Here is a 22,301-nt window from a genome sequence, read left to right on the forward strand (position 1 = left end):
ATCACAGCCCTATGGGCCCTAGTCAGAAGTAGTGCACTATAAAGGAAATAAGGTGCCATTTGGAATGCAAACATACTTAAGGAAGCCATTTTCAGTCATTCTGGCTAAACTATAGAAAAGCATAAAATGGCATTCACTGTCAACGTTCTCTTTTCACACAGTACTACTTCCATGACGGACACTGATAAAAGATCATGTAGGCGAATAACTAAAGTTCCCTCCTATGAGACAGCGCAAACTCAAATGCCAGTGGAGTCTCCAGTCCACAGCTATAACGCAGTACGCACCGAGCGGGCTTTAGCAGCTTCAGGCACAGTTAAAAACACAAAGGCGTCATTGTGCACGGCACTGAAGCAACATTATGAGTTTCAGAATTAGACAAGAAAGCGCCAAGTTTGCAGTTGATCCACTCATTCTCAACAACAGTCCTGTTATTGTTTCCTGTTCCTGTCGAGCTCTGCCCCAAGGCCGCCAGATAAACGGGTGAAACACTGGGGTTGCTTCCGAAATGGCACCCTATTTCCTTGATAGTGCCACTACTTCAGAGTGCACCTCACAGAGCTCTCGTCAAAAGCAGTGCACTATACAGGGAATAGGGTGCCATTTATTAGCTGTGGCAAGGGATGAACTGAGCCACCGTTGTGTGGATGCACCCATAGAAATAGAATCAGTAGAACGGCCCAGGGTCCATGTCAATGGCTGCTGAGGCCCAAACATTGGGGGTTGAACTAGAGCAGGGGTCGTCAACCTTCTCTTGCCCAGGGACCCCCTCCCAGGCAAACCAGTGACCCCAAACATACGTTAGCATTTTTTATGTCATGACTTATCAGGTAAATGATAATTGCGAGGTAATCAACATTTTAAAAAGGAATAGATTTGGAAGATAATGTAGGGGGGGAAAAATAATGACACTATAATTGTAAACAGTAATATTGCCTATTAGCTGGAAAAGTAACTCCGAACACATTTTCGCTAAGAGCAGCTGTTTAAACAAATGTTAGTCATTTGTCCAATTCAAGAAAGCTTACATACACTACCATTCAAACGTTTGGGATCACTTACAAATGTCCTTGTTTTTGAAAGAAAAGCACATTTTTGTCCATTAAAATAACATCAAAAGGATCAGAAATAAAGTGTATACATTGTTAATGATTATTGTAGCTGGAAACGGCTGATTTTGAATGGAATATCTACATGTGTGTACAGAGGCCCATTACCACCAACCATCCCTCCTGTGTTCCAATGGCACGTTGTGTTAGCTAATCCAAGTTTATAATTTTAAAAGGCTAATTGATCATTAGAAAACCCTCCTGTTAGCACAGCTGAAAACGGTTGTTCTGAATAAGAAGCAATAAAACTGGCCTTTAGACTAGTTGAGTATCTGGAGCATCAGCAATTGTGGGTTCGATTACAGGCTCAAAATGTCTAGAAATAAAGAACTTTCTTCTGAAACTCATCAGTCTATTGTTGTTCTGAGAAATTAAGGCTATTCCATGAAAGAAATTGCCAAGAAACTGAAGATCCCGTGCAACGCTGTGTACACAGAACAGCGCAAACTGGCTCTAACCAGAATAGAAAGAGGAGTCGGAGGCCCCGGTGTCCAACTGAGCAAGAGGACAAGTACATTTGTGTGTCGTGTTTGAGAAACAGACGTCTCACAAGTCCTCAACTGGCAGCTTAATTAAATAGTACCCGCAAAACACCAGTCTCAACGTCAAGTGAAGATGCGACTCTGGGATGTTGCAAAGAAAAATCCATACAGACATGCCAATAAAAAGAAAAGATGGGCAAAAGAACACAGACACTGGACAGAGGAACTCTGCCTAGAAGTACAGCATCCCGGAGTCACCTCTTCACTGTTGACATTGAGACGGGTGTTTTGCGGGTACTATTTAATTAAGCTGCCAGTTGGACTTGGAGTCTTTTTTTTTTTTTACAGTAGTGCATGTCATATACACCAGTGAGTGAAATTGACTCCAGTTAGTGTTATTTGAACTACAGTTGAAGTCAGGCGTTTACATACACCTTAGACTAATATATTTAAAAACTCTGTTTTTCACAATACCTGACATTTAATCCTAGTAAAAATTCCCTGTCTTAGGTCAGTTAGGATCACCACTTTACATTTACATTTAAGTCATTTAGCAGACGCTCTTATCCAGAGCGACTTACAAATTTACTTTAAGAATGTGAAATGTCATTATAATAGTAGAGAGAATGATTTAATTCCACTTTTATTTCTTTCATCACATTCCCAGTGGGTCAGAAGTTCACATACACTCAATTAGTATTTGGTAGCATTGACTTTAAATTGTTGGGTGAAATGTTTTGGGTATCCTTTCACAAGCTTCCCACAATAAATTGGGTGAATTTTGGCCCATTCCTCCTGACAGAGCTGGTGTAACTGAGTCAGGTTTGTAGGCCTCCTTGCTTGCACACGCTTTTTCAGTTCTGCTCACAAATTTTCTATGGGATTGAGGTCAGGGTTTTGTGATGGCCACTCCAATACCTTGACTTTGTTGTCCTTAAGCCATTTTGCCGCAACTTAGGAAGTATGCTTGGGGTCATTGTACATTTGGAAGACCCATTTGACATCAAGCTTTAACTGATGTCTTGAGATGTTGCTTCAATATATCCACATAATCTTCTTACCTCATGATGCCATCTATTTTGTGAAGTGCACCAGTCCCTCCTGCAGGAAAGCACCCCCACAACATGATGCTGCCACCCCCATGCTTCACAGTTGGGATGGTGTTCTTCGGCTTGCAAGGTACCCCCTTTTTCCTCCAAACATAACGATGGTCATTATGGCCAAACAGTTATATTTTTGTTTCATCAGACCAGAGGACATTTCTCCAAAAAGTACGATCTTTGTCCCCATGTGCAGTTGCAAACCTTAGTCTGGCTTTTTTAATGGCGGTTTTGGAGCAGTGGCTTCTTCCTTGCTGAGCGGCCTTTCAGGTTCTGTCGATATAGGACTCGTTTTACTGTGGATATAGATACTTTTGTACCCGTCTCCTCCAGCATCTTCACAATATCCTTTGCTGTTCTTCTGGGATTGATTTACACTTTTTGCACCAAAGTTCGTTCATCTCTAGGAAACAGAACGCGTCTCCTTCCTGACTGGTATGACGGCTGCATGGTCCCATGGTGTTTATACTTGCGTACTACTGTTTGTACAGATGAACATGGTACCTTCAGGCATTTGGAAATTGCTGCCAAGGATGAACCAGACTTGGAGGTCTACAATTTTAGCTGATTTCTTTTGATTTTCCCATGATGTCAAGCAAAGAGGCACTGAGTTTGAAGGTAGGCCTTGAAATACATCCACAGGTACACCTCCAATTGACTCAAATTATGTCAATTAGCCAATCAGAAGCTTCTAAAGCCATGACATCATTTTCTGGAATTTTCCAAACTATTTAAAGGCAGTCAATTTAGTGTATGTAAACTTCTGACCCACTGGAATTGTGATACAGTGAATTATAAAATTAAATCATCTGTAAACAAATGTTGGAAAAATGACTTGTTATGCACAAAGTAGATGTCCTAACCGACTTGCCAAAACTATAGTTTGTTAACAAGAAATTTGTGGAGTGGTTGAAAAACGAGTTAATGACTCCAACCTAAGTGAAAGTAAACTTCTGACTTCAACTGTATATTAGGAGTTGTGAAATGAAGCTGACATCATTAGAAATAATATATTCTTATTTTCTACTGTAGATAACTAACAAAAATATTGTTTATTATGTTGTTGCAAGCAATAGAACTAAAGACAATGAAATAAAAATAAAAACATATTCACATTTTTTATATTTTCGCAGCTCCCCCTGAAGTACCTCCGTGACCCCTGGTTGAATAACCCTGAACTAGAGAGAAGTGGTGTTCAGAGGAGACGTACCTCTGGAGGATGTGGAGGGACATGTAGAGCTGAGGTTCGTTGGTGGCAGGGGAGCGCACCAGCTTGCTCTTGGTGTGAGCCGACACGATGGTACCGTCAGACAGGGAGAAGCGATACAGAGGGCTGAACGCATGGCCCTGTCTCAGGACTGGAGAGTGAGGGATGGAGAGAGTGAGAGATATGGGGGAGAGAGATTTAATGACATGCTTTCAAATTTGGGCATTCATCAACTGAGGATCAAAGGCCTAGAGATCCCGTGAGATGTACCTTCTTGCTGATGCTTTTTGGCAAATGACATCTCCCCGTCGTTCTGCAGGTGGAACATTTGGATACATCTCCTGACCAGGTCCTCCCAGCCTGGCTTCATGGAGGCTCTCAGCAGACTGGTGTCCAGCGACGTGATCTTACCTAAGATTGCAATGCTAAGTTAGTTTCCCCAGCGTCAATCAATGAAACTTTATTTTATTAATACATTAGCATGTTGTCACAAAGTGCTTTACAATTACCCTGCCAAAAACCCGAACAGCAGGCAAAGCAGAAAGAAGCACAAAGCTTCATGGCATTGTCTTACGTCAGATCGCGTCACTCCTACGCGATGCTCGTTCCTCAACCCATCTTTCTTGTAGGACGTGGAACTCAGCTCTAAAAATCAAGATTATGCTCATCTGTCTAACACTAGTTCCTAATTCTGAAAATCACTCCGCTCTCGGAAGCTATGACGCACTAGCGATTACGACGAACCATGCTGCAACTAGCAGCCTAGTGCAAGCTTGTTTGAATGGCCATACAGTAGCTAATTTGCCAGCTTGTTGATTAAGTTGTAAGGCACCAAAGTTATGGGACTGTTCTCAAAAATCAGCATCTGATAGCTGGAACTGTGCCTCGCTACTTTGTGTCATTTGGCTAATGTGATAACGTAGCAGAGAGGAGTCAGCTCTGCTGTAGAACTCGGTGCACTAATCACAACAGGTATCATGAAGACTCTGTGCATTAGCTAGAATTTCACTATGCTTAGTGGGCGTATTCAACATTGAGTATGTGAATTGGCATCGTTACCATTGATTTGAAACCGGTTCAGCCAGCAAGCAGACACATTAGCTAGCCAATTTTTGTGCACATTTTGAATTTCATAAATACTGATTCTACCACCACAAAACACCTCAACTAGACTTGGATTTAGATAGTGAAGAAGTGCTCATGAAAAAAAACACGTATATTAGTTAACGGTTTATAGTTTTTGGTAAGATTCACTCTGACTCTTGAGGATGAAAGTGGACGATATCACCTTGGTAACATTTTCAAAAGTTAGGACAGCATATTGTAGACCGACTTCTTTTTAGCTATCCCATCAGTACTTGCAAGTTATCAGACAAACGGCCTTCTGACATGAGACAATGGCTTCATTGCGCATAGGCTATTCAACTGGTGTCAGAATTGTGATCCTAATGTAGATTTCAAGCAAACATTGAATGCGAATGATGAAACTCTGAGACCCAACCCACAGAGGTGATGAGACTTACTTAGGACAGGTGAATACAGTACAGTAGCAAAGTGGTAGTTGTCCCCTACCTTGGAGATCCTGCCTGGTGGTAAAGCTCTCGTAGGTTGGGAGCATGGGCCTCTCTTTGACAGGAACCCTTCGTGCTACACAGATCAGGCAAGACTGGAAATCTTTACAAAGAGAACCAAAAACAAACATATTAAAAGCTTTACCTAGAAGTAGCCCAAGTTCATGAACATGACCTCCAACTTATCCTCTTGGTTGGAGGCGGTAGGTGATACAACTTGGCGATGTTCAGTTCACACCCTGCCTCAACTCTCCTGGCTACTGTCCTTACTCAATATCAACACGTCTCCATTGAATTTGAAACTATGATGCGGTTTCAATGTCAAAATACATTTTTTTTTGCAGAATATCTTGGAAGCAGTGGCGGATGGACAGCGGTACTAAAATTAGACAAGACATATTTCCCTGGGAGCTCCAAGGGAAAGGAGGAAGTGGCAGACACTAATTAGACGTCCCATGGTCCTCTCTGAGGATGCGTCTGACGGATGACAGGAATCTAAAGGAGGACAGGACACTGGAGAGACGGAGATGAACGGAGAGGAAAGACACCCAACCCCACAGAGCTGTATTCACTAGGAACGAACGGAAACAAACAGCCCGAAAAGGAGGGACTACCTGCACATGTCCAATAAGGAAAGCTTATTTTTCCATTGTAAAATGTTTTGCACTAATGAACGCGACCCAAGTCTACGATTTCTGTCCAAACCAAAGCTTCCACACTCCAATATGGCTGACCACAAAGTGTATTCTTGTGATAAGCATACTAATAATAGCATCCAAAATGGGAAAAACTCTAAAACTAATCATTTTAGGAATGTAGAGTGTAGTGCTCTTGAAGAGCACATGTAACATCTGACACAAACATATTAATGTTCCATGTTGGAAGATTTAGTGACATTTACTCAGATAGAAGACATCATTCCAAGAGTTCAGCATTAACCCCTCATGGGAAGACAGGGGAGTGGATAACTGATCATAAAGGTACTTCATGATGACAGTAAACATCCTTTTTCTTTTATTCACCTCTTATGACAATCATTGAATTTTCTTTAGTTTTCAACTCAAGTTTGATTTGATGGTAAACAAAGATTTATGTACCTTCTCCCTCCTCTTTGATGGACTTTGGCTCGGACACGGCGAAACACTGCATGGTCTCATACTTCTGCTGCACCTCCTGGTCCTGGGGCTCCTGCTCACCTCCCTCCCAGGGCCCGTGGGGGTTGACCAGCATGCGGCAGTTAAACGTGTGGCTATTCCTGTTGGGATTCTCACTGGACCGCGGTGCTCTGCAGTTCACTAGGGGGCACACACAGTGGGCAAAAGGTCAAAACGATCAACTTACTGTCCCCATTGGCACCGAATATCAAATCATAATTTCCTGTCTCAGTCATGACTGACTCATTCACTGGCGATCTAAAACCTTCTTAAAGAAGGTATGACAGCAACCCATGCTTTGGATTTGTTTACCTGGCCACTGTTTCAAATGCTATCTTTTTAGCATTTGTGACACAAATCTAATGCAAGGCAATGGTACCTATATTAGCATTTTCACACTTCATGTTCAACTCAATTAAATTACTTATAGATGATTTAGACAATCGCAAAAGTGTATATATTTGATAAATGGGTCACAGTGAGTGTGAGTGGGTACATCTCAACTCACCCAGGGACTTGGGCAGCAGTGATGGATTGATAAAGGAGTGAGAGAAAGGTGTAGTATAACTCACCCAGGGACTTGGGCAGCAGTGATGGATTGATAAAGGAGTGAGAGAAAGGTGTAGTATAACTCACCCAGGGACTTGGGCAGCAGTGATGGATTGATAAAGGAGTGAGAGAAAGGTGTAGTATAACTCACCCAGGGACTTGGGCAGCAGTGATGGATTGATAAAGGAGTGAGAGAAAGGTGTAGTATAACTCACCCAGGGACTTGGGCAGCAGTGATGGATTGATAAAGGAGTGAGAGAAAGGTGTAGTATAACTCACCCAGGGACTTGGGCAGCAGTGATGGATTGATAAAGGAGTGAGAGAAAGGTGTAGTATAACTCACCCAGGGACTTGGGCAGCAGTGATGGATTGATAAAGGAGTGAGAGAAAGGTGTAGTATAACTCACCCAGGGACTTGGGCAGCAGTGATGGATTGATAAAGGAGTGAGAGAAAGGTGTAGTATAACTCACCCAGGGACTTGGGCAGCAGTGATGGATTGATAAAGGAGTGAGAGAAAGGTGTAGTATAACTCACCCAGGGACTTGGGCAGCAGTGATGGATTGATAAAGGAGTGAGAGAAAGGTGTAGTATAACTCACCCAGGGACTTGGGCAGCAGTGATGGATTGATAAAGGAGTGAGAGAAAGGTGTAGTATAACTCACCCAGGGACTTGGGCAGCAGTGATGGATTGATAAAGGAGTGAGAGAAAGGTGTAGTATAACTCACCCAGGGACTTGGGCAGCAGTGATGGATTGATAAAGGAGTGAGAGAAAGGTGTAGTATAACTCACCCAGGGACTTGGGCAGCAGTGATGGATTGATAAAGGAGTGAGAGAAAGGTGTAGTATAACTCACCGAGGGACTTGGGCAGAAGGTTCTTGATGAACTCTGCGTGGTCTCCTACGTGCAGGACGCTGTAGACGCTGGTGTTCATCAGCTCCTCCTGGTTATACTGCAGGTACTGGGTCACGTTCTCCGACACAAACACAATGTTCCCCTCCATGTTCACCACAAAGAAGAACCCGTCCAGCGCCTGTGGAGGAAGACATTGGGAGAAGATGAGGTTTATTAGAAGAAAAAGACTTAACTGATACATACAAGACAGAAATGTGTATTTTGATATACACAAAAACACCCATTAGGTCGGCGAGGGAGTAGAGGAAGAAGGTTATTAGTGAATTGACAGAAACTGTAGACAGATTATCGAAAATGGGAGAAACATCAGCTACCTTTGGTATATTCAGGGTTGTTATCTATTGTGTCCCAAATGATGTTCTATTCCTTATATAGTGCACATCTATGGACCAGAGTCCTATGAGGCCTGGACAGTAGTGCATAGGGAATAGGGTACCATTTGGGATGCAAGCATGGTGTTGATCCAGGGTTTGGGTTCCAATGGGTTAAGAGGAGATTTATGTGATATTACTGAGCCATTAGCCAAAGTGTTCTTAGAGCCATTACAGTGAGGATACAAAATAGATAGCCATCATCTACGGAATATTATAATAATAATAATTTTTTAAACACCCGTATGTATCCATTACGAAGAGAAAAGGGCATAAGAAGTTAAGTTCCACACAACATTATAGTCAATTACGGCTGAGCAGCATAAAGCTACCATACTAAAGACATGCTTCGAGATCAAAACATTAGCAGGTAATGATCGGACGTAAAATGGGCTAGCTAACAGCATGTGAAAAGTGAGTCTTAGTTCCAAATGGCACCTTATTTCCTTTATAGTGCACTACTTTTTACCAAGGCCCATAGGCTTCTGGTCCAAAGTAGTGCATGATATATATGGAATAGGATGTCATTTGGGATGCATCGTGGGCTTCATCATTAAAACATGACGGCACGCAAGTCGGACAGTCAAGTCGGAATATAACCATACAGTATAACCATGCATTACTGCATAGCGAACCGACTCAACTGAGAGCATTGTGTATCAACAGGCTCATCATCCTCAGCAAACTAAATAGCTTAGAGAAAAAGTAGTGTGTGTGTGTGTGTGTGTGTCTCTCTCTTAGGACGGGAGAGTGTATACAAGACAGCTAGGCCATTAAATGCAATCCCTGAGCCTAAGCCTGTAATCGCTTATTCTGGCCTGGCAACAATTCACTGTCATATTAGTGGGTTTGGGTTGTACACAATGTAACTAAACTGCAATGGCAAATGGGCCAAACTAGGGTAAAACTATGCTTGAAACACCAACATGATTAAAATAGGAATACTCTTCCTCTATCAATGTGCTTTAGCCATGGTGCTACAGCAGCTATTCTGTGTGCAATAGAAAACACAGTTGGAACTCCACATAGACAGAAACGGGTTTTAAAAGCTATGATTTCGGGTAAATCGCCTGTCCTCTTGGCAGCTACAGAGAGGTTTCTCAGAGTTTGCTTTATGGCCCATGGTTGGTTACCGCCAGGACTGATGAGTAATCCTCTCCTCCACCACGTCAGCAGCCCGGCTGTGAATTGTCCCTGCTCCCAACCTGCACCACTCCAAACAGCGCGGACAACCGGCCGCAGCAGTTATATTTAGAGTCTACTGTGTCAATGCCATGACGTAGGCCATTTCAAATGGCACCCTATTCACTATGTGGGGAATAGGGTGCCATTTGGGACGCAGACACTGTCTGAATGCAGAAACGTATGAGCCAGAGGGAGAATAAATACCCACTGACAACAGATTAGACAGAACTGGAGAATAACACTGGCAGCCACTCGCTGATTACCACTTTCCCTGCTTATAGATAGAGGGACCCCTCTGTCTGTCGTCAAATGAGGACAAGGCTAGTGCATTGGTGAACAACTTGTCCTGACGAAGACCCAGTTTTGAGTCGAAATGTTGTCTCATTACACATTTTGGGAGCATTATACCAGTGTGAGGATTTACTTTTTGTTCTATCGTGCATTACCAAACTTGCAGGGGCGTTAGCTACAACCCTATGCAGGGGGAGTTATACAACCCGACATATTATAAAATGTGTCGATTTCACAAGTCCTGCTAATCATGTGACTTGTGTGTGTTCAAGGTAAAGGATCACATGATCCAAAGTGAGTCAGTGTTGTGAATAGTGTGCATTGCTCACACCCACCTCGAGCATCATTGGTCCAAGAGCGTCTTTGTCAATAACACTTTGGCCTGTTGACGAGACGTGTGCTTTCTGTACCTCCTCTGCATTGGTAGTAGTTGTTTTCTCTGCAGGGTTGGAGAGGGGAGGGAGAGAGTGAGGGGGGAGAGGGAGGTTGTTAGACATGTTTCACTAGTTAACATGTAATCACGTCAGCCCCAGCACAGCCATTGCAAAGGGAGAGTTGTGTTGAAAGAAAACATGACTAGTTAAATATACCATAGTCTAAACAAAAATCCTGAGATGGGAGGATCAAAAAGACAATGAGAATAATTTGTCATTCAAACTAACAGAATCCTGTCAACAGAACATTATTATTATTTTTTTTTAAATAAGTGGTTTGTGTGGGTGCTGATTAATTTCTAGGAAGCACTCATTTTACCAACCCTGAGAATGACTTACAACAAGTTGTTGTTGTGTTAATATTATTTAGTCTGGGACAACTGATAATCATTAGCAACATAATGTCCCATAAAAAAGTTTTTTTTTTTTAAAAGTCTCCCACAGTCTATACCTAGCCAAGTGCAAACAGTAAACCACCATACTGTTGATGAACTTGGGAATGTGTGTGTTGACTTAAATACCAGTGTGCATCATTGAGTGTTTGGATATTGCATTAATGCCTCAATAGGCCCGTCCGTCCCATCCAGTCATCCTCCCCTCCGGAGCTCCTCTTCCCCCCTCCCATATTTCTCCCTTTCTCTCCCTCGTACTGTGGTGTCATTGGTTGGTGCCACTAGAGTCAAGCTGTCCTCGGTCTGTCCTGTCTGCCTCAACAGGGTACATAGCTGACATTCCTGTCCACCAACTACCACGACATTAACTGTAGCAAAAATATTAGAATCCTTGATTAATTCTCAGCTAAGATCTTTTTGAACTACAAATTGGTATTCTAAACTCAGGGGTGGAAGTAACAAATTACAACTACTCACGTTCCTGTAATTGAATAGCTTTTCTGTGTACTTTCAAAACCATCCATTACAGAGTACAATCTAAAAAAAGGATACACATCATGGCAAGCATAAAGTTTGCACCTTTTGTAGCAGCTAGAACTGTTCACTTGTTCGTCAGTGACAAGTAACATGACCAGATGGACCAATACAATTCCATTTCACGCATTGCGCCAAAACGGCCCAATCACAGCTGTGTATGCAAACCAAATGAAGATCGATAGCAGGATTTTTCTAGCAGTAAAAAAAAAAAAGTAGCCATGTGCCATGAAAAAAAAAAAAGGTTTCCTAATCAACTTCAAAAATAAATGGAGCCTAACGAGATTGAGCAGGTTCAGGAGACGACACACAGAGACCAAGCCAGTGGCACGGTCTTCTGAAGACCATGAGGAAGGGAAATCCCTGGCCGAATCAAAGAACACTTCAGCTTCAAACAGAGAACAAGGTGTATTTATGGAATCTAAGCTCTGCTTACCAAAGATGGTGGAGGTGGCTGCCTACAAAAACTCTGTCAAACTTGAGGAAACATGTAATGGTACGAAAAGTAAAGTCCTAAATATATGTTATCGCCATGGATGGCGTTTGTTATGTAAACTATGTAGCTAACAAAGTGTTGCTACTAGCCAGTTGCATTCAATCTGTAGCATAATGCTAATGTTAGCTAGCTCATCCTGTTGCTAACTAGTTAAAAGCTAAACCTGACCAACATCTTTACACAGCTGAAGGAACTATAAGCTGTAGAGAGGGCTACTACCGCATTGACATTATGGTAGCTAGTAACCTCAGCAAAAAATAAATAAAACGTCCCTTTTTCAGGACCCTGTCTTTCAAAGATAATTTGTAAAAATCCCCAAAACTTCATAGATCTTCATTGTAAAGGGTTTAAACACCGTTTCCCATGCGTGTTCATTGAACCATAAACAATTAATGAACATGCACCTGTGGAACGGTCGTTAAGACACTAACAGCTTACAGACGGTAGGCAATTAAGGTCACAGTTATGAAAACATTGGACACTAAAGAGGCCTTTCTACGGACTCTGAAAAACACCAAAAGAAAGATGCCCAGGGTCCCTGCTCATCTGCGTGAATGTGCCTTATGCCTCCTTGCAGCATGCCTGAGGACTGCAGATGTGGCCAGGGCAATAAATTGCAATGTCCGTACTGTGAGACGCCCAAAAGAGCACTACAGGGAGACAGGATGGACAGCTGATCGTCCTCGCAGTGGCAGACCACGTATAACACCTGCACAGGATCGGTACACCCGAACATCACACATGCAGGACAGGTACAGGAAGGCAACAACAACTACCCAAGTTACACCAGGAACGCACACTCTCTCCATTAGTGCCCAGAATCTCCGCAATAGGCTGAGAGAGGCTGGACTGAGGGCTTGTAGGCTTTTTCTAAGGCAGGTCCTCACCAGACATCACCGGCAACAATGTCACCTATGGGCACAAACCCACCGTCGCTGGACCAGACAGGTCTGGCAAAAAGTCCTCTTCAATGACGAGTCACGGTTTTGTCTCACCAGGGGTGATAGTCAGATTTGCGTTTATCGTCAAAGGAATGAGCGTTACGAGGCCTGTACTCTGGAGCAGGATCGATTTGGAGGTGGAGGGTCCGTCATGGTCTGAGGCGGTGTGTCACAGCATCATCGGACTGAGCTTGTTGTCGTTGCAGGCACTCTCAACGCTGTGCATTACAGGGAAGACATCCTCCTCCCTGATGTGGTACCCTTCCAGCAGGCTCATCCTGACATGACCCTCCAGCATGACAATGCCACCAGCCACACTAGTCCAATATGTGCGTTATTTCCTGCAAGACAAGAATGTCAATGTTCTGCCATGGCCAGCGAAGAGCCCAGATCTCAATCCCATTGAGCACGTCTGGGAACTGCTGGACTTGCAGGTGAAAGAGGGGGTAACATCTCACAGCATGAACTGGCAAATCTGGTGCAGTCCGCCTCCCGGGTGGCGCAGTGCTAGCTGTGCCACTAGAGACTCTGGGTTCGAGCCCAGGCTCTGTCGCGGGAGGCCCATGGGGCGGCACACAATTGGCCTATCGTTGTCCAGGTTAGGGAGGGTTTGGCCGGTAAGAAAATCCTTGTCTCATCACGTACTAGCGACTCCTGTGGCGGGCCGGGCACAGTGCATGCTAACCAAGGTTGCCAGGTGCACTGTGTTTCCTCCGACACATTGGTGCGGTTGGCTTCCGGGTTGGATGGCGCTGTGTTAAGAAGCAGTGCTGCTTGGTTGGGTTGTGTATCGGAGGACGCATGACTTTCAACCTTCGTCTCTCCCGAGCCCGTACGGGAGTTGTAGCGATGAGACAAGATAGTAGCTACTAAACAATTGGATACCACGAAATTGGGGAGAAAAAGGGGTAAAATGCACAAAAAAAAAAATAGGTTCTACTTGACTCAAGATTCCATGATGGCAGAATAGACGGATGCACGGTTAATACAATTTTACAACACGTTTCTTGGTAGCCCAAAAAATATTACTATCAGGTTGTAAATCACAGCTGGCCTTGTACATCGTTTGCTGCCTCCACCCAGTCAGTAAGCACGGTTGGTTTCAATGACAAAAATGGACGAATGTAACTAAGGCAGAGATTGATTTTATTGACAAACTAGCAAGGGCAATAATCACAAGTCAGTTATACCATGGCTAATAAGCTAGCATATCCATTTATCTATCAAGCTAAAAACCCGGAGCCTAACATTAGCTAGCTCCTGGGAGGATGTCATGTCATCAAAAGAGTGGCTACAGCTAGAGATGCAGGTGTCACTTGGTTAGCAAGGAAGAAATGTGAATCGCTTTTCTAGATAGCCATTCTAAACTTGATCGACTGTTCTTCAGTTAGCATCTCTTGCTTTCGTAAATTCACTCTGGATATCTACTCCAATTTCAGAGCACTGGGTTTATTTCAAGGCCTGAGTGTGCCAGAACGCAAAATAACTGAGTAATATAGGAATGCGCAAAACCTGCTGAATATGACCGGTGTCAGTAAACGTTGGCAAAACAAAAAGTCATTGCCAGTGTTGCCAGCAGCACAGTTAGTCACTATCGCTCTAGATACCATGTAGAGACAGCCTAACCAACTCTGCTGGGGCGGCAGGTAGCCTAGTGGTTAGAGCGTTGGGCCGGTAAACGAAAGGTTGCAAGATCAAATCCCCGAGCTGACAAGGTCTGTCGTTCTGCCCCTGAACAAGGCACTGTTCCTAGGCCGTCTTCGTAAATAATTATTTGTTCTTAACCTGACTTGCTTAGTTAGTTATAGGAGGTTAAGGATAGGTTAGGAGGTAAAAAAAAATTTTTTTAAAAGAACACCATCCAAACCTTGAAGCAAGGTTTGCTGCGGGAGAGACTGGTGCACTTCCTCCATCATGAGGAAGAAAATTTGGTGGATGTATTGAAGAAACATCTCATGACATCAGTCAGGAAATGGGTCTTCCAAAGTTGTGGCAAAATGGCTTAAGAACAACAAAGTCAAGATATTGGAGTGGCCATCACAAAGCCCGGACCTCAATCCCATAGAAAATATGTGGGCAAAACTGAAATGTTGCTTCAATATATCCACATAATTTTCCTCCTCTTTTGTGAAGTGCACCAGACAATGACGGCCACGGAACAGTGCCTTGTTCAGAACGACAGATTTGTTTTACCTTGTCAGCTCGGGGATTTGATCATGCAACCTTTCGGTTACTAGTCCAACGCTCTAACCACTAGGCTAGAAGCCTCCCCCTTTTCCTCCAAACATGACGATGGTCATTATTGCCAAACAGTTCCATTTTGGTTTCATCAGACCAGAGGACATTTCTCCAAAAAGTAATATCTTTGTCCCCATGTGCAGTTGCAAACCATATTGTGGCTTTTTTATGACAGTTTTGGAGCAGTTGCTTCTTCCTTGCTGAGCGGCCGTTCAGGTTATGTCGATATAGGACTCGTTTTACTGTGGATATAGATACTTTTGTACCCATTTTCTTCAGCATCGTCACCAGGTCCTTTGCTGTTGTTCTGGGATTGATTTGCACCAAAGTACGTTCATCTCTAGGAGACAGAACGCGTCTCCTTCCTGAGTGGTATGACGGCTGCGTGGTCCCATGGTGTTTATACTTGCGTACTATTGTTTGTACAGATGAACGTGGTACCTTCAGACATTTGGAAAAAAATATTCTGTGGTCTTGGCTGATTTATTTTGTGTCAAGCAAGAGGCACTGAGTTTGAAGGTAGGCCTTGAAATAAATCCACATATACACCTCCAATTGACTCAAATTATATCAATTAGCCTATCAGAAGCTTCTAAAGCCATTACATCATTTTCTGGAATTTCCCAAGCTGTTTAAAGGCACAGTAAACTTAGTGTATGTAAACTTCTGACCCACTGGAATTGTGAATTACAAGTACAGTGAATTACAAGTCCAATAATCTGTCTGTAAATAATTGTTGGAAAAATTACTTGTGTCATGCACAAAGTAGATGTCCTAACCGACTTCCCAAAACTATAGTTTGTTAACAAGAAATTTGTGGAGTTGTTGCAAAACGAGTTATTGACTCCAACCTAAGTGTATGTAAACTTCCGACTTCAACTGCATAATTAATACAGTAGGTCCGTCTCTCTCCCTCTCTCCTAGTTTCCTCTGAGTCTTACATCACATTGCTCATCATTATATAATCCAGTCAGTGAATAACAGCCTGCTTTTCATTATCATCAAGAATAGGGTCTCATCTGATCTTCCACTGTGTGTGCGTGCGCATCTGCTCGGCTGTTGTCTGCCCTTCAAGCAGACACACACACACACACACACAAACGCAGCTGGCTGAAATACACACGCAGTCCTGCTCGCTCACACACACATGAAATGTACATTAAGTGGTATTTTGAAGAAAGTGTGACAGAGGAATGTGTGTTCTTACAATGGAGGGGAATTAACTCAATATTAGAAAAGGGTCAATAAAGTCAAATAAAGCCTTACCCTGCTCTTTTATTTGACGAATCTGCTTCACAGTTTCTTTCAAGATTGCACATTTGTCCGGCTTGACATTGAAGTTGTCAATGTCATTGATGTTTGCAAAGATCAACTCCGCCAGTTCTTCAATGTATTTGTTTTCATGCTCCCGGTTTGGTTTTTCCATGCTCCTCTTGGGGCTGTGGAGACAGAGACCGAGGTAAGACAACCGACAACCCAGGGCAAGTGAACAACACTGATTAGGAAAAATACTTTCACAGCAATATGTGTGGTGTCTTTTTATCAAAACTTAAGCAAACAATTTAGATAGCCTATACATGTACTTAAGATTAATAGATGGCAAGAAAGGAAAAAACATGTCATTCTGTATTCTGTCATTGCACAATGGGACCCTATTCTCTACCAAGTGCAATTATTTTGATCACGTTCTGATCAAAACTAGTGCACTAAATAGGGAATAGGGTGCCATTTTGAATGGCGACATGCTCTCCGTATGACCGGTGTATAACCTGACTGCTGAATGACCTTCTAGAGCTTTACAACGGAAATGGATCCGTAACTAAGTTTGTGTTGAGGCGTAGGTGTGCGTGCACATATTGGAGAGGGATCTGTAAGAGCCCTAATTAAAAATAGTGCACTATATAGGGGGAATAGGATGCCATTTGAGACGCATACTATGGTTGTGTGTGTTTGACAGCTGATCTTACCTGGGCCCCAGGAGATCCGGGCCACATTCTTTCCGCTTCAGAGACTCTCCCCTGGCAGCAGGGTCGGGGGTGTTGTCCCCCGCACTACTCATCTTCAGCAAATATCACCAACTACAGAAAGAGAGAGCAGAAGACACCATTAAGGCTCAAGCCTGACGAAGACCTTCAGTTGAAACGTTGCAATAAACCGCTGGAGCATTCATCAGTACACTTGTATCTACCAATTAGAGGTCGACCGATTAATCGGAATGGCCGATTAATTAGGTCCGATTTCAAGTTTTCATAAATCGGAAATCTGTATTTTTGGGCGCCGATTTTTATACCTTTATTTAACTAGGCAAGTCAGTTAAGAACACATTGTTATTTTCTATGACGGCCTAGGAACAGTGGGTTAACGGCCTTGTTCAGGGGCAGAACGACAGATTTTCACCTTGTCAGCTCAGTGGATCCAATCTTGCAACCGTACAGTTAACTAGTCCAACGCTCTAACCATTGCACTCCACAAGGAGCCTGCCTGTTACGCGAATGCAGTAGAAGCCAAGGTAAATTGCTAGCTAGCATTAAACTTATCTTATAAAAAAACAATCAATCATACTCATTAGTTATAACTACTAATCTAGTTTAGCAGGCAATATTAACCAGGTGAAATTGTGTCATTTCTCTTGCGTTCATTGCACGCAGAGTCAGGGTATATGCAACAGTTTGGGATGCCTGGCTCATTGCGCACTAATTTGCCAGAATTTTACGTAATTATGACATAACATTGAAGGTTGTGCAATGGAACAAGAATATTTAGACTTAGGTATGCCACCCGTTAGATAAAATACCGAACGGTTCCGTATTTCACTGAAATAGTAAACGTTTTGTTTTCGAAATGATCGTTTCTGGATTCGACCATATTAATGACCAAAGGCTCGTATTTCTGTGTGTTATTATGTTATAATTAAGTCTGATTTGATAGAGCAGTCTGACTGAGCAGCAGCAGGCTCGTAATCATTCATTCAAACAGCACTTTCGTGCGTTTTGCCAGCAGCTCTTCACAAGCACAGCGCTGTTTATGACTTCAAGCCTATCAGCCTAATGGCTGGTGTAACCAATGTGAAATGGCTAGCTAGTTAGCTGGGTGTGCGCTAATACCATTTCAAACGTCACTCGCTTTTAGATTTGGAGTAGTTATTCCCCTTGCGCTGCAAGAGCCGCGGCTTTTGTGGAGCGATGGGTAACAATGCTTTGAGTGTGGCTCTTGTCTATGTGTTCCTGGTTCGAGCCCAGGTAGGGGCCATTTGAAATACAAATGGTAGAGAGAGAAATAGTCCTATAAATACTATATTAACCACAACCTAAAACCTCTTACCTTGGAATATTGTTAAAAGGAACCACCAACTTTCATATGTTCTCATGTTCTGAGCAAGGAACTTAACTTTTTTACATGGCACATACATGGCACATATTGGCACATATTACTTTCTTCTCCAACACTTTGTTTTTGCACTAATTAAACCAAATTGAACATGGTTCATTATTTATTTGAGGCTAAATTGATTTTATTGATGCATTATACTAAAGTTAAAATAAGTGTTAATGACAATTACAACAATACTGAATTATTACAAATAAATCAATAAAATCGTCCGATTAATCGGTATCGGCTTTTGGGTCCTCCAATAAATCGGTATCGGCGTTGAAAAATCATAAAAATCGGTCAACCTCTACTACCAATATTTTATCCATTCATTTTTTCTACCCTAGCACCTGCAAGTTACTGGATGTCTGTACAATACATTTGAAACAAAGATGTCTTTTAGGACAATGAGCAACCCAGAGACTAGCTACATCATTAATTACTTGCTATTTTTATCTCTTAGCCGCATTTTTTGAAACTGCACTGTTGGTTAGGGGCTCGTAAGTAAGCATTTCACTGTAAGGTCTACACCTGTTGTATTCAGAGCATGTGACTAATAAAATTTGATCATGCCGTTAAAATTGAATTGGAGAGATGTTGTGGATCATCATTGTACTCACAAAATGTGTTGACAGCAGCTAGTGAACCTATGAGAGACTGAGATGGGTGTTAATCATGACTGTCAGCCACAGATCTAGTACACGGCATCCCACAATAAGCTACGTTGTGTGGGAAGGCTAATTGTAAGAGGTGTCAATGTTTACCTCAACATAAGACAATTTGTGTGGCTGTGTTATAGCATGGGCTTCGGTTTAACACGTCTCTCATCAAATCCAAGCAGAAGGTGGAAGACCCGAGTGTATGGCCACCGTGTGTTTCTGCTGCATTTGCAGCCGAGGTACCCCTCCCCCCACTAGTCTGTTTGTCCAAGACCCTTCCCCGCTCAATGCTCTGTTTGTCCATTACAGAAAGTAATGCCGCATTTCCACCAGTGTTTTACCCAAAATGCTCAGCTTCCATCTACCCAGGCCGGCACCCGTATCTCACTGGGCCATGGCTCTGGTGCATCTGCTTTCACTTGAGGCCAAAGCCAGGCCACTGGTTCTTGTTCAGCCTGCATTTACATTACTAATGGCTGACTGAATTTTAACACCTTCTCACAAAGCAACTGTTTTGATTATGCCGAGGTTGTTGATTCTGCTCTTCACAAGTCCTCACTGTCAGCTCTAGCTATGGAAACAATTTCCCTAGTATAGTATATACACTGGTGCAACACTGGTGTTACAGTCAAAAAGCAGCATAAGAGCACCTCTTAAAGGGTGTATAACCAGGCCAGACCGAACAATATTGGAGACTTCACCCTACCTGCATCCCACATTGCACCCAATTTCCTTTATAGTAGAGTACTTTGACCAGGGCTCTGGTCAAAAGCAGTGCACTTTAAAGGGAATAGGGTGCAATTTGGGACAAAGCACCTTAGTAATCGAAACAGAACTCTTTCCTTGTACCCAGTATGTGTGGATGGCAACTAGGCTGACATTCAGGTCCTGCATTGGCTAATACTTGAAAAGTAACAATAAGGGGCTGTGAACTATTGGTTTGTTCAGATCTCCATTTGCTTTTGCTGAAGCAGTAGCTATTCTTCTTGGAGTCCACACAAATACATGAAACAACAGTGGTACACAGAGACAAGAACAGTCACGCAAATAACTCTTAAAAACAGAGGATAATCACAACAACTGATCTGAATAGACAGATTCCCGTGGCCTCATTCAAAATGGAACTGCTTTAGCCAGAATGATGGTTATAAGCAAAACGCATCACAGATTTTTGACTAAATGTGAAAATACACTTCTACGGTGATCTGTATCTACCCGGGGGACAATTTAAATAAATTAATCATAATAAATACCCCAATTCCTGAATAAATATATCCCAAATGAAAACAGCAAAAGCATATTATGTACAGTGAGGTTTCATTACATATGCGACAGTGTGGCCACCTAGCTGGTCTTTAGGGCAGTGGTGGTGTCAGCTAGCCTAGCGTTGAGCTGATCTGCTGGTGGAGCAGCAGACTAAATTACTAACAGGACAGCGCATCACCTGACCATTACATAACACACAGCCGGGACCTGCCACTGAGCAGATGAGAGGAGTAGAGGGCCGGCTGGAGCAAATCTCCTTGCTCATCTAAATGAATAATCAGCCCACAGATCCTTACTGAGAGTACAATGGCCCCATTCGATCAGAAGGATGAGAGAGAGGGGGGGAGTAGGAGGAGTCTCAATCTACTTCTTTCATGTATGCATGCTTAGCAAATTTATACAGGAAGGAATCATTAGGGCTAATCACTTGATCAGTTAAATATATGAGAGAGAGAGAGAGAGCTTGTCAAAGCTCTCATGAAACGAAACAGATCATACAATCATCTTGAGACGCAGTGATTATGGCAATCAACATGTCCATGTTAAACCATGCAGGGAAACATGTTTCCTTGCTCACATTGATGGGTAATTAATTACAAGACATTCTCACTGTAAAGCTTCAACTGATTGGTTATAAATGTAAAGCTGTACTGTAGGCATTAGATAACAGTGAGAATATTGAAGACATCAGCCACTGTCCCATTTAGACTGTAGCACTTTCCGTGGTGCTGAGAAAAGTAGCTTTGAGTTTAAAGTCAGAGCAGGTGTTTGGGAGAATATAATATTATGTAATAGAACGCTATATAACCTACCCTGTGAAACAGCCTCTGATCCTGATGAAGAGACAACAAGAGATGCCCTCCTAAAGGTAATGGTAGTACAATACAACAGAGGCATGGTCGCACATGACTCTCAGTAAACAGAGCCCTATAGGTCCTGGTCAAAAGTAGTGCTCCACACAGGGAATAGAGTGCCGTTTGGGACGCAGACCATTGTAAAACAGCCTGCTATTTGACTGGCTGCTTGCTCTAAATGCATGGACAGAGCCTACATCCTCATTCCATTACAAGGTAGCAGCTCAATGCATTCAGAAGTTACAAATCATTTCAGAATGTTGGCCATTCAGCCATTTCCACCATTGAGTAAAATAGCACACTATGGCCTTTGACTATAGTGATTTGGAGCAAGGTCTTCCAACTTATAATACTTTTCACATAAGAAAAAGGGCAAAAGCCCTTTAAAAATGGTCTGATAACGTAGGAGTAACCATAGGCCAGAATCTGATCATGGGTTGTAGACGATGCAGCTTTTAATGGCAAATGTAGACACATTTGCAGAGATTTAGTGACATCTCCTTACTCCTCCTCGAAATGCAATGGAGGAAATGGATCTTTATGATGCCTTACATGCCGACTACACCGGGCATGCGGATCTCATGCATATCGATTCGATCCACTCACAGACACGATCAGGACAAGCAGGTTGAAATATCAAAACAAACTCTGAACTATATTAATTTGGGGACAGGTCGAAAGCATTAAAACATATATAGCAATTTAGCTAGCTAGCTTGCTGTTGCTAGCTAATTTGTCCAGGAATATAAACATTGGGTTGTTATTTTTACCTAAAATGCACAATGTTCTCTATTCCGACTATTAATCCACAGATAAACTGAGTTTGTGTCTTGTAATCTCTTCTTCAGGCTTCTTCTTTGGAATTTATATTGCAGTTGGCAACCATCTTTAAGGTGCAACTGGACCTCAGTTCATCTTTCAATAACCCACGTGGGTATACGCTCCTAAAAAACTAAATCAGGAGAAGGAAGAGGCGGGACAAACAGAAGCGCCTAGCTATGCAGATGCTCGTTGACACACTCGAGCAGTGTGGATGCAATGATTGAATAACACGTGTACATTTATTTTGCAACGCTCACGCACATAACGCAACCGGTGTGGCACATTAGTCTTCCAATTTCCACAGGTCCATAACACGTGAGGGAAAGTAGGCGTAAGACTCTCGCTCCTCCTAAGTATAAAAA

General features: G+C 42.7%; 1 protein-coding gene across 7 annotated transcripts in view; it reads right to left on the reverse strand.

Moving 5' to 3' along the window:
• Positions 1–22,301, reverse strand: part of LOC115103130 (nuclear receptor coactivator 2-like) — a 58,195-nt gene that overhangs the window by 24,553 nt on the left and 11,341 nt on the right. For all 7 annotated transcript variants that reach the window (XM_029623799.2, XM_029623804.2, XM_029623801.2 and 4 more), the window contains 8 exons: positions 16,937–17,047; positions 16,236–16,408; positions 10,270–10,373; positions 8,028–8,205; positions 6,567–6,764; positions 5,471–5,572; positions 4,169–4,309; positions 3,902–4,049 (listed from right to left, as the gene is read on the reverse strand). In XM_029623799.2, coding sequence (XP_029479659.1) covers positions 3,902–4,049; positions 4,169–4,309; positions 5,471–5,572; positions 6,567–6,764; positions 8,028–8,205; positions 10,270–10,373; positions 16,236–16,408; positions 16,937–17,028 — 1,136 coding nt within the window. In that variant the 5' untranslated portion in view covers positions 17,029–17,047. The remainder of the gene's footprint in view (positions 1–3,901; positions 4,050–4,168; positions 4,310–5,470; positions 5,573–6,566; positions 6,765–8,027; positions 8,206–10,269; positions 10,374–16,235; positions 16,409–16,936; positions 17,048–22,301) is intronic.

The sequence above is a fragment of the Oncorhynchus nerka genome, linkage group LG20 (genome assembly GCF_034236695.1).
Source record: "Oncorhynchus nerka isolate Pitt River linkage group LG20, Oner_Uvic_2.0, whole genome shotgun sequence".
Lineage (NCBI taxonomy): Eukaryota > Metazoa > Chordata > Actinopteri > Salmoniformes > Salmonidae > Oncorhynchus > Oncorhynchus nerka.